Source organism: Notechis scutatus, chromosome 9, assembly GCF_049901735.1.
Source record: "Notechis scutatus isolate UNSWTSFEM ecotype Mainland chromosome 9, rNotScu1.2, whole genome shotgun sequence".
NCBI lineage: Eukaryota > Metazoa > Chordata > Lepidosauria > Squamata > Elapidae > Notechis > Notechis scutatus.
The window spans coordinates 6,975,980-6,989,158 of record NC_142017.1 but is presented as its reverse complement, the minus strand read 5'-3'; the positions used below and the strand labels follow the sequence as shown (position 1 = coordinate 6,989,158).

The 13,179-nt window shown below is 43.3% G+C and overlaps 1 protein-coding gene across 1 annotated transcript in view; it reads right to left on the bottom strand.

The window, feature by feature from the left end:
- Window positions 1–5,249: 5,249 nt before the first annotated feature.
- LOC113417530 (ATP-binding cassette sub-family C member 12-like) overlaps window positions 5,250–13,179 on the bottom strand; it is a 59,795-nt gene continuing 51,865 nt past the window's right edge. Inside the window, exons 26-29 of the mRNA XM_087971791.1 lie at window positions 11,654–11,732; window positions 10,302–10,415; window positions 7,418–7,582; window positions 5,250–5,535 (exon numbers count right to left, since the gene is read on the bottom strand). Of these exons, the coding sequence (XP_087827917.1) occupies window positions 5,491–5,535; window positions 7,418–7,582; window positions 10,302–10,415; window positions 11,654–11,732 (403 nt within the window). The 3' untranslated portion in view covers window positions 5,250–5,490. The remainder of the gene's footprint in view (window positions 5,536–7,417; window positions 7,583–10,301; window positions 10,416–11,653; window positions 11,733–13,179) is intronic.

The following is a 13,179-nucleotide window of genomic DNA, read 5'->3' as shown; positions in this document are numbered from 1 at the left end:
GTGTTTGTTTAAGGCTGATTTATTACCCATTATAGCTGCAGTGGATTAATCAATAGACTGATTAACCTAAAGAGTAAATGATTGCATATGTGCTCTTTGGGGAAAGAAGAAAAGCCAACTGTTTGTTTTGTCCCACTTGGGGTCACACACAATCCACAGCAAGGGTCAAAAGTATGATTTACGTTGTCGTGCCAGAGAGAATGGGGAGAATCATAGAATAACAGAATAACAGGGTTGGAAGGGATTTTGGAGGTCTTCTAGTCCAACCCCTTGCTCAAGCAGGAAACCTATACTACTTCAGACAAGTGGTTGTTCAATCTCTTATTAGAAATCTCCAGTGTTGGAGCGCTCACAGCTTCTGATTAATTGTTCTCAATGTCAGGAAATGTCTCCTTAGTTCAAGGCTGCTTCTCTCCTTGATTAATTTCCATCCGTTGCTTCTTGTCCTGCCTTCAGGTGGTTTGGAGAATAGCTTGACTCCCTCTTCTTTGGGGCAGCCCCTGGGATATTAGAACACTGCTATTGTGTGTCACCCCAGTTCTTCTTTTCATTTAAACTGGCCATGCCCAATTCTCTATCAATGAAGATAGGTCTAATAGATTGTGACTCCTCTATTCAAGAACAAGGTCGCAATGGATAAAGGCTCATCTTCAGCTGCATGTTACCTTAAAATTTCTAATTACTGTGATCTATTAAGAGATGGTTCTTTGAATGGTGCGGTAGCCTAAAGGTGAAGGTGTTTGCCTCTCACTCGGAAGGTTGAGAGTTCTATCCTAGGCAGCAAAAAATATTCCTCTATCAAGGACACAAAGAGAAAATATCTGCTGTGAACTCTGCATAGGTGTCAGGAAGGGCATCCGGCCAGTAAATGCTTGGCTCCTCTCAAGTTGCCCTGACCCCATCCCGAAGCAAAAGATGACAGGGTCATAAAAAGAAGAAAAAAACAACAACCAAGGAGACCTTTCTACAATTCAGTACCTACCAGAGAGTTTTTAGATGACCATTTCCAAAACCCAAAATTCTCAGACAAAATATCCAAAGGTAAAGAGTGTGAAAATTGTATTCCAAAAGGACTGGAGGAAATTGGTTTATCTACCTTGCAACATTCAAACGTTGCAACAGCCAGCTTACTTTATCTTGGTCCATCATTTAGCAGGCTTGATTTCTCAGTCTTACGGAGAAATATGTCTTATACAGAGATGGTATTCAGCAGGTTCTGACCAGTTTTGGAGAACCGGTAGCGGAAATTTAGAGTAGATTAGAGAACCTGCCAATACCACCTCTGACTGGCCCTGCCCCCATTTATGCTCTGCCTCCCGAGTCCCAGCTGATCGGCTGGGTCTTCTTTGGTTGCCCTGCACCGGAGAATGGAGCTGGAAAGCAGGTTAGTGGGGTGGGGTGGGGAAGGAATGGGGATTTTGTGGTAACCTTCTCCTACCACACCCACCAAGCCACACCACACCCACCAAGTGATGCCCACAGAACCAGTAGTAAAAAAATTGAATTCTACTAATGGTCCACCTACATTAGGTTTATGTCTCTCCTGGCCCAGGAATCAGATTCTGACTCTGAAGAAGCTGCTCCAGCTGCATCTGTGGGGTCTCAGCCTCAGAAAAAAACCCAAGCCAGGAACAAGCATCACCAGAACAGGGGCCTTGGTCCAAATGGTAGGCGTGGTCCCCAAGCCCTCTGATTTGGCAAATAGAATGGAGCGTAGAGTAAAGATACTCAATAGGGCTCCTTGCCAAGCAAGAGACAAACACTCTTCACTGAAAATAACTGGCCTGATTTAAGAGGCAGTTCTGACCCATATTTCTTGATTAAACAACTGTCTGATTTCCTATTCCGGCAGGACAGTCCTATGAATCTTGCTTGGAAACTCTGACCTTGGACTGCCTGACAAACTTGGGTTGGCTTTTGGAACTTTGGACTGGATTTGGACTCATCTTCGGTGTGTTCCTGTTGAAAGCAGAACCACCCAGGCAAGTTTTCTTTCCAAGAGATTTTGCCGGTTTTCATTCCTCCCCTTATCTGCTGTTACCTCCCCAGCCTTGAGTAAATTGCTATTCTCAGCTAGTTGCTCTGTGTGTGTGTGAATTTGAAGCCTGAAACAGAATAATATCAGTTCTATCTTTTCCCAAGACCATTTCACAGCTGCAACATCTTCATCTTTGGGATAGCCATGTTAGAAGATTAGTTCTGGGGGGGGGGGGCTTTAGAAGAAAGGTTTGATAGTGTCAGGGAAATCACTGTGAGGATATAAGAGCCTTACTGAATTAAGGAAAATAACTCTCTAACTTAATAGGGACCTGTACAGCCGAGATGCTCATAACCAGGATATGAGGGTGGTTTTTTTCAACGATTGGCTCTTGAAAACTCATGTTAGGCATGCTTGCATACCAGAATATGAAATCAAGCAGCTGTGTTGTGTTTATTTGAATCTAGATTGATTTCACTTGAGTAGCGACTTGATAATCTTCTTTTAAGGAGAGATTGCAATTACTTCTAGGAGCTATAATTGCTGCAGCATTTAATCTCCATGTTTGGAAATCTAAGCCTCTGTGACTTTGGAAATATATGTAGTGGAGATGAGGAAGGCCGTCCATGACCATGAAATGGTGGTTGATTGAAAGAAAGGAGATAAATCAGAAAGACCAATGGCATTGTATGGAACGGAGTGTCCTGAAAAGGGGCACAATCCTGAACATTCCATACTGCAACAATCAAACTGACCAATGCTTTAGCTCAGCGGTCCCCAACCTTTCCAGCTTGGCAGTCCAGCATGCGGGGGGGGAGTGGGGAGAGAAAGAGGGCATAGTTTCTGTGTGAATGGTAGGCGTGCACATGAATCCACACAGTTCCATTTGTGCAAGTGGTGGGTGTGCCCACATCTGCATTTGCACAAACTCACACCAATGTAGCTTCACATGTGATTGGGAGCACCTAGGATTGAACTCACACCTGCTTGTGAGGCGAGAGCTCCACCACTACACGGTTTCTTTCAGCAGGGAATATTCTACTAGATCAGTTTTCCTGCAGGAAACATATGATCATTCCTGCACTGCAATTGAGTCGTGCCAGTTGCTGTCCATTTGTAGAAGGAGGGGTTGGCTTGTTCTCTCCTGCACCTGTTCTTGCAACTTCTGAAGATGGCCCATGTAACTGTAGCTCCCCTTAGGCGATGATGTTCCCACTCCAACGTCCGTTAGGAACATTTTAGATTCTCATTACGGTACTATTGTTAGTTATTCAAAGGCAGCCCTGGTTACGCTGTTGCCTTCATGCTAAGAAAAAACAAAAGGAGTTGACGAATAGTAACGGTACGTAGTAGTACTATACAGCTCTCTGTGAAATTTAAAGCCAGATATGAACGTAGGAATGTGATTTGTGTAAAATAAAATGGCAGTGAGTTTAGCAATCGGGGGGTGCAGTAAAACCATGGGAACAAGCAAATATTAATTAAATGGCTATATTTATCCTTCCCAAGGGGACTGTTTGTTATTCCGTGGGAATAGCTTGAAAGATAAATCAACGTGACCAGGGATGGGTTTTTTTGCCAGGTAAATGACTTCCCTTTAAAAGCTAACAATCGAGGTTACAACTCTTCCCTTCTCGTAGTGTGCAACAAAAGGATCCTTGGGGAACGGAAAGGACACGGGGGATCCCTTTTGCGACCCCCAAATCAGAAGGGAAGAGGACAGAGCCTTTTCAGACAAACCCATTTTAATGAAAAAGCGTACGTGTTTTCACGAGTTGCAGGAGGATTCATCGGCTGCCATGGAGTGGCTAGATTGATGCAGGGTTTAAATTGGGATCACAGAGTGGGTGGGGGGAAGGAAAGGAATCTACATAGCTGCCCAGTCTTCTTTCTGCCCCTCCCCCATCCAAGTTTAATTTCTACAACCCAGGCAGACCAGAGTGGCATCTTATGCAAAACGGGGCACGCCCTGCCTGGAAAGATTAAAGGTAAAAAGATGGATATTTCCATCCGTGAGGATGCTGAAAATGGAGGCATGAAAAAGAACAAAATAGGAAAAGCAAGAAAGCAAAAGAAAGAAAGAAAGAAAGAAAGAAAGAAAGAAAGAAAGAAAGAAAGAAAGAAAGAAAGAAAGAAAGAAAGAAAGAAAGAAAGAGAGAGAGAGAAAGAAAAAGAAAGAAAGAAAGAAAACAAAAGAAAGAAAGAAAGAAAGAAACAAAAGGAAGGAAGGAAGTGAAAGAAGAGAAAGAAAGAAGGAAGGAAGAAATAAAAAGAAAGAAGGAAGGAAGAAAGGAAGGAAGAAAGAAAGAAAGAAAGAACAAAGAAAGAAAAGAAAAGAAAAGAAAAGAAAGAAAGAAAGAAAGAAAGAAAGAGAGAGAGAGAGAAAGAGAGAGAGAGAGAAAGAAAGAAAGAAAGAAAACAAAAGAAAGAAAGAAAGAAAACAAAAGGAAGGAAGGAAGTGAAAGAAAGAGAAAGAAAGAAGGAAGGAAGAAAGGAAGGAAGGAAGGAAGGAAGGAAGGAAGGAAGGAAGGAAGAAAGAAAGAAAGAACAAAGAAAGAAAAGAAAAGAAAGAAAGAAAGAAAGAAAGAAAGAAAGAAAGAAAGAAAGAAAGAAAGAAAGAAAGAAAGAAAGAAAAAAAAGAAAGAAAGAACGAGCAGCAGTTTTTATTGCAAACTTTAATAAGGGACCAAGAGAGATAGAAATAATTCACGGTGCTTTCTCCACTGGAGTTTAGATCTTCTGCTTCTCTGTTCACCTCCTTCTCCTCGTAGAGAATACAGGTAGTCCTTGACTTACAACAGTTCATTTAGTGACTATTCCAAGTGACAACAGCATTGAGAAAAAGGGATTTATGACCGTTTTTCCAGTTTACCACCATTGCAGTGTCCCTACGGTCACATGATCAAAATTCGGACAATTCACAACCAACTCGTAGATATGACAATTGCGGTGTCCGGGGTGTGTGTGTGTGTGTGTCATGGGATCTCTTTTTGTGACCTTCTGACAAGCAAAGCGAAGGGGAAAGCCAGATTCAAAGAACAACCAGGTTACTAACTTATCAACTGCAGCGATCCACTTAACAAATATGACAGGAAAGGTTGTAACGTGGAGCAAAACCCCGCTTAACAAATTTCTCACTTAGCGAGATAAATATTAGGCTCAATGGTGGTCGTAAATTCGAAGGGTATCTATACTGGAATATATTCAAGTTTAACAGATTGCAAATGTTCCAGGTTTTCATCCCACCCCTGGTCTGGAAATCAATGTACCCGAGAAACATTGTTTTTTCTTTGCACATGAAATGGCGGTTGTTTTTATTTTCAAAACGCCCAACACAAGATGATAGCGGTCTGTTGGAAGACGGGTCCTGGGGATTCTTTCATGTTTTCCTCATCAAGTTCTCTGTTTTAATCACCGGCTTCGCACTGACTTCGGAACTCACCAAGCAGAAGGGGGATCCGTGGCGGAAACATCTATGGGCAAGTTGGGTGAGTTGAGCATGAATTCTCCATTTACTCACCTTCCTCTCTGCGGTGACTTATTTGTTCAAACTCCACCTAGAAAACACTGATGGTGATGATACGTCGGGCAAATGAAAACTGGGATGTTTGAATATCTCTTTCGGCTTGCCAAAGGTAACAACCTTCAAAATAATCAGGAACGAAAAAAATAACAAATGTCAGATGCATTAGCAAATGTCAAGTAGGAAGCAAGCCTGCAGTGAATTTCCTGCATGCATTTCTTACCAGCTAAAATAGAACAGAATAGAATAGAATTCTTTATTGGCTAAGGGTGGTTGGACACACAAGGGATTTGTCATGGTGCAAATGCTCTCAGGGTACATAAAAGATACATTCATCAAGAATCATAAGATACAACACTTAATGTTAGTCATAGGGTACAAATAAGCAATCAAATCATACTAGGAAACAGTCAATATAAATCGTAAGGATGCAAGCGACAAAGTTACAGTCCTACAGTCACAAGTGGGAGGGGATGACCGATAAGGAGGGATGAGAAGATTAATAGTAATAGTAATGCAGACTTAGTAAATAGTTGGACAGTGTTGAGGGAATCATTTGTTTAGCAAAGTGATGGCTTTCGTGGAAAAAACTATCCTTGTGTCTAGTTGTTCTGGTGTGCAGTGCTCTATAGTGTCATTTTGAGGGAAGGAGTTGAAACAGTTTATGTCCGGGATGTGAGGGGTCTGTAGATATTTTCACAGCCCTCTTTTTGACACGTGCAGTATACAGGTCCTTCATGGAAGGCAGGTTGGTAATAATTGTTTTTTTCTGCAGTCCTAATTATCCTCTGAAGTTTGTGTCTGTCCTGTTGGGTTGCAGAACTAAACCAGACAGTTATAGAGATGCAGATGACAGACTCAATAATTCCTTTGTAGAAATGTATCAGCACTTGTCTTGGGAAAGGAAAATGAGGATGGGAGGGGGAAGAATCCAGAAGGGCTCAATAAGAGAAAACCGTTGGCTTGTTCTGGGCCTTTTTTGTGGATTGTGTTTGCCCCGGGGGCTCCTTTATTGAAGGACACTTTCTAAAATAGGGCTCATGACTGGGAATATGTGCGATCTGAAATAGATTCCCATCTGTCTGGGGTCCTTGGTGCCCTCTGAGCTTGGTTGTTTTCTTGCAGACGTTTCATTACCCAACTTTGCAACTTTATCAGTGCCAGAAGGAGTTTGGTTGTAGAGAGGAGGAGGAGGAGGAGGAGGAGGAGGAGGAGGAGGAAGGATGACTGTGTGGGTCCTTGGTGCTCTCTAAGCTTGGTTGTTTTCTTGCAGACGTTTCATTACCCAACTATGTGACATTATCAGTGCCAGAAGGAGTTTGGTTGTGGAGAGGAGGAGGAGGAGGAGGAGGAAGACTGTGATTCTTGGATCTTCTCTGAGGAGGAGGAGAGGAGAGGAGGGATTGTGGAGGTCCTTCATGCTCTCTGAGCTTGGTTGTTTTCTTGCAGACATTTCATTACCCAATTTTGCAACATTATCTGTGCTAGAAGGGAGTGGGGTTCATGGGGAGGAGGAGGAGGAGGAGGAGGAGGAGGAGGAGGAGGAGGAGGAGGAGGAACATGGGGTCCTTCATGCTCTCTGACCTTGATTGTTTTCTTGCAGGCGTTTCATTACCCAACTAGGTAACCTCATTAGTGCTAGCTTTCATCTCTTTCATGGCCAGTTCATGCCAAGTTTGTTTTAGTTCATTTTTGTATTATTTGGTTGCTTACTGGGGTGTTGGATGTGAATAAAATGCATTTCACAGTTTCTCCTACATTGTTTACTTAAGAAAAAGAAATCATTTTCCCGTTTCTGCGAAATGAATTCATATAGTTAAAAAGGAATTCATTTCTGAAAATAATCCCAATGTTCAATACGCCAATTACTTGATGAACTGAATATTTCTGGATATTTTCCCCCTCCGGTTCCATACCTTTCCTTTATCCATCACCAAAATATGGTCGCACTCTTGAATGGTGTTTAGGCGGTGCGCTATTGTCAAGACTGTGCAGTTTACAAATGCTTCTTGATTAGTCCTCTGAATCTGCATATCTGTCTCGGAATCAATAGAAGCGGTGGCTTCATCAAGAAGGATAATCTGTGGGGAGAATTAAAAACAGGTTGGGCAACGGTCTTTTTCTACAAGTAAGGAAAAGTACACAAATCTTTGCACACAAAGTAGCCAAGGCAACTCAACAGCTGGAGGACTGATGTGACAAAGATGTTTTTTTACAATGATTGTCTGTGGAGATTCTCAATTACCCAGGTCATGGTTGTCCCAAAAGTGCTTTTTTCAAAAGGCAACTGGAGTTTGTTTTTCCTTGAAGACATTTCACTTCTTATCCAAGGAGCTTCTTCGGTTCTGACTGAACGGTGGAGGATGGAAGGATTTATATTCTTTGCAGACATCTGGTCATTTGTATTTCTGAGAGTCGTTGAGGCCACTTGGAGGTTTATCTGTGTCCTCAGGGACACCTGAATAGTGCTACAATGAATAGTTCCACACCATTTGCACTATTCAGGTGACCCTGAGGGCACAAATAAACCTCCAAGTGGCCTCAATGTCTCTCAGAATAAGTGCAAATGACCAGATGTCTGCAAGGAATATAAATCCTTCCATCCTCCACCGTTCAGTCAGAACCGAAGAAGCTCCTTGGATAAGAAGTGAAATGTCTTCAAGGAAAAACAAACTCCAGTTGCCTTTTGATAAAGCACCTCTGGGTTTTACAATAACCGCAGCGCATTGATGTAGTGTGCTTGGCTTGGTTTGGAATTAAGGTGCCGCATGAGCCTAGCCATAGTCATGTGCAGATGGTACACCAGGCCACGCCCACCAAGCCACGCCCACAGAACACCACACCCACCAAGCCACACCCACAGCTGATCAGCTGGGTCTTCTTTGGTTGCCCTGCACAGGAGAACGGAGCTGGAAAGCAGGTTAGTGGGGTGGGGAGGGAATGGGGATTTTGCAGTAACCTTCCCCTGCCACGCCCACCAAGCCACACGCATGGAACCGGTAGTAAAAAAAAATTGAATCCCACCACTGGCTTTTTGGTGAGGTAGGCAGCAAAATGTCAGAACAGGTATTTTTGGAACAAAAAGGAGGATGCCAAGCAGAGATACCAGCAAGCCAGTTGTCCCTTAGCACCTATTTAACCAAACAAATATTTGGTTTTCTTATTAACAAGATCAGGTAGAGTTGACATTTTGCATGTGGATGGGAGCCTTTAAACAATAGCACCATCTTCCTTTTTTTATAAAGAATAGCAACCCCAGAGAGCAGAACTGGCTTCTTGGATAAACCAGAATTGGCTGGAATAGCGACAGGAATGTCCTGCGGGCCCAGATTAAAATAAAACAAAACAAAATAACATTATTATGACAGTGTTGGATCTGCAGTATTGCTTAAACAGTCTTGTCATTTGAGCAGGGTGAAACAAATCACCAAAACGACTGTTTCAAAACATTCAGTCTCTTAAATAGGCAAACAATTGCTTAAATAAAGCACAGGGTAAGATCCCTTAGAAGAAAAACTTGGGAGGGCCAATAAAGTTACCGAAGAGAGCTTTTATAAAGCCAGGTGCTGGGAAGCATAACTGACCATAACAGAATAACAGAGTTGGAAGGAAACCTGAAGGTCTTCTAGTCCAACCCCTTGTTCAAGCAGGAAAACCTTATACAATTTCAGAGAAATGGCTGTCCAGTTTCTTCTTAAAAGCCTACAGTGTTGGAGAACCCACAACTTTTGGAGATAAGTCGTTCCACTGGTTAATTGTTCTCACTGTCAAGAAATTTCTCTTAAGTTCTAGATCGCTTTCCTCCATGATGAAGTTTCCCCTCGTTGCTGTTTGTCCTGCCTTCAGGGCAGAAGGAAATAACAAGAAGAATCACCTTTGTGCTGGGACAATCCCAAAAGGGTTGTCTAAATGTTCCAACGTCCTCCAAAAAGTCGTCACACTTCAAAAGTTGATTTGATTTGAAAAGAAAGCCTTTTTTCCCCTCAGGAGCAAAGGGCTTCTGGATCATCCAATTTGGATGTAATGAATCTGATCTGAATCAACCATCAAATTGGATCATCTAAGTTGAGCTGGAGATCTGGTTGAATCAAATCCCTAAACTGAACCATCGTCGATCCCCAGAATCATTCCTACTTCCACTTAGAGCAGGGGTCTCCAAACTTGACAGCTTTAAGACTTGTGGACTTCAACTCCCAGAATTCCTCCTCTAGTCATGTTAGTTCAGGAATTCTGGGACTTGAAGTCCACAAGTCTTAAACTTGCCAAGTTTGAAGATCCTTGGCTTAGAGCAGAGGACTCCAAACTTGGCAACTTTAAGACTTGTGGGCTTCCAACTCCCAGAATTCCTCCTCCAGTCATATTAGCTCAGGAATTCTGGGAGTTGGAAGCCCACAAGTCTTAAAGTTGCCAAGTTTGGGGACCCCTGGCTTAGAGCCTTGTTTTGTGCAGGGATGAAAAATGGGCCTCCGGAAGGTTTGGGCCCATTTCCAGCTTCCAGAGAGCCTCCGGAGCCCAGGGAGGCTGTTTTTGCCCTCTCGGAGCCCAGGGAGAACAAAAACGCCCCCCTCGCCATGGTGCAGGAGGCTGACTAGGCCACACCCACCCATGACCACACCCAGCCAGCAACCAGGAAGAGAACCCATTGCTAAAATTTTTGAACCCCACCCCTGGATTGATTGATTGGTTGGTTGGCTGATTGATAGCTGGAAATGCAGGCTGAGCAATCTTTTAACTTCAAGGGGTTGAAGTTAAATATTCAAGACCAGCCTGAATCATGTCAGAATCATCCGCCGGACTCACTTTGGAGTTTCGCAGGAGGGCTCTCGCCATGCAGAGCAGCTGTCGTTCCCCCACTGAAAAATTTTCCCCGTTTTCGACCACTTCTGCCTCCAGCTTTCCTGGTAGTTTGGAAATCTAAAGCAAGGAAGGGAGCGGGGAGGAAGGGAAAATACCACACAGCTGTAACGTTCTCTTTGATGCTCACAACAGCTGAAGGCGGGCTATGGGTTTTAACAATGATACCGTTGCTTCTCTGTTGGGTCAAAGTGATGCGGATGTAAATGGAGCGTGCGATAAATGACACAGATGCTAGGTGACAGGCAAGGGAGAAGGCTGGCAAACAGGAGAAAGGAACAGCAGCAAGGGAGGGAGGGAGGGAGAGGGAAGGAGGGAGAAAAAGAAAGAAAGGAAGGAAGAAAGAGAGAGAGAGAGAGAGAAAGAAAGAAAGAAAGAAAGAAAGAAAGAAAGAAAGAAAGAAAGAAAGAAAGAAAGAAAGAAAGAAAGAAAGAAAGAAAGAAAGAAAGAAAGAAAGAAAGAAAGAAATGGCCCATGTAACATTTTGCGGTGCAAGCAACATCTAGGGATTAGGAACATCTTCTCTTTCCAACAAGTAAACTCCACGGGATGCAGACATATTATAGAACAGGTATATAAACTTGGTTAGTATCTCAAGGAAGGGAATAGTTCTCATAAAATTTGCCTTGGGGTGTTAAACGATCCAATGATGGCTAACTTGTTTGAATCTCTCTCTCTCTCTCTCTCATCTACCATCTACCATCTATCTATCTATTTTTCATCTATCATCCTCCTCCCTCCCTCCCTTCTTTTCTTTTCTTTTCTTTTCCTTTCTTTCTCTTTGTCTATATGTCCCAAAGGTGCTTTTTCAAGAGGCAACTGGACTTCCTGGTTTTTCTTTGAAGACATTTCACTTTTCATCCAAGAAGCTTCTTTAGCTCTGATGGAGTTTTTCTTTTCTTCAAAGAAAAACCAGAAAGTCCAGCTGCCTCTTGAAAAAATCATCCTTAGGACAATCATGACTGTATGATTGAGTCTCCATAGATCTATCTATCTATCTATCTATCTATCTATCTATCTATCTATCTATCTATCTATCTATCTATCTATCTATCTATCATTTATCTATCTATCTCTTTATATATCATATTTATATCTGTATATCTGTATGTGTATCTATATAGATAGATATCTCTAGATATCTCTTTCTATTTCTATCTCTATCAATTGTCTTCCTTTCCATCTTTCTATCTATCTTATCCTTATCTCTACTGATCTATAGATCTATTCATTCCACATGCTGTCTTTTTTTTATAACAACCAGCAAATAATAATATGCAAAAACACAAACCACATACCTTGCTCATCATAAAGGTTTGGTTCAGAACTTGCCAAATTTGATCATCAGTGTGGTTCAGAAGAGGATCTAAGTTGTATCTGCAAGGCAGGAATTGGTAGTTTGGTAAAAATGAAGTGTTCACTCCAAGGATAACACAACTCTAACGTTATTTGTAGGCTGTCCTAGTGCATGTGATTATTTTGCAAATCTGACTAAATGGAGAGAGGTGGACTCAAACTGTACTAGGCAGGTCCCAGGAGTAGAATCTTTGGATGGCTAAAGTTGGACAATGATGATGATCATAATGATGATGTTATCCGTTCAGTTGTGTCCGACTCTTGGCAAATCTGCAGGCCAGATCTCTCCACATCTTCTGAACTTCCACGGCTTCTTTGAGGTTTTTTCTATACTCTGGCTGGTATCATTTAGGCCAGGGGGTCTCAATCTTGATTTCATTGAGGGCCGCATCAGGGTTGCGTTTGACCTTGGGGGCCAGGGTGGGCGTGGCCAGCTTAACATCACTCATGTTGGGGGTGCCTGTGGTGGCCCAAGTGCCCCGCCAGCAAAAACGGGCTCCTGCTTTCGGCTGCGACAGCCTCCTGCATCCCTCTGCCAGTGAAAATGGAGCTTACACATGCCCCCCCCCCCGGGCCCCATTTTTGCTGGTAGAGGCACCCCGAGCCGGTCCTTTGGTGTTTCCAGGGCAGCCCCATTGCCAGATCTAAGCACCCTGTGGGCTGGATCTGGCCCTCAGCTGGGCCTTGAGTTTGACACCCCTGAGCTAGGCTATTTGGTAAATTAGTATAAAACATTGCCTCTCTTTTTTTCACTTACACTGTACACTCTTCAGAGTGAGAGAGAGAGAGAGAGACTCAATTCTTCCTTCCTTCCTTCCTTCCCTTCTGTGGTGGCGCAGTGGTAAGAATGCAGTACTGCAGACTAACTCTGCCCATAGCCAGGAGTTTGATCCTGACCGACTCAAGGTTGACTCAGCCTTCCATCCTTCAGAGGTGGGTAAAATGAGCACCCAGATTGTTGGGGGCAAGAAGCTGATTCTGTAAACCACTTAGAGAGGGCTGTAAAACACTCTAAAGCAGTACATAAGCATAGGGCTATTGCTATTCCTTCCTTCCTTCCTTCCTCCTTCCTTCCTTCCTTCCTTCCTTCCTCCTTCCTTCCTTCCTTCCTTCCTTCCTTCCTTCCTTCCTTCCTTCCTTCCTTCCTTCCTTCCTTCCTTCCTTCCTTCCTTCCTTCCTTTCCTTCCTCTTCCTTCCTTCCTTCCTTCCTTTGTCTCCCTTCCTTCCTTCCTCTCTCTCCTTCCCTCCCTTCATGTCTCCCCTCCCTCCCTCCTCTCCTCCCTCCCTTCCTTCCTTCCTTCCTTCCTTCCTTTGTCTTCCTTCCTTCCTTCCCTCTCTCCTTCCCTCCCCTTCATGTCTCCCCTCCTTCCTTCCTTCCTTCCTTCCTTCCTTCCTTCCTTCCTTCCTTCCTTCCTTCCTTCCTTCCTTCCTTCCTTCCTTCCTTCCTTCTGTGGTGGCGCAGTGGTAA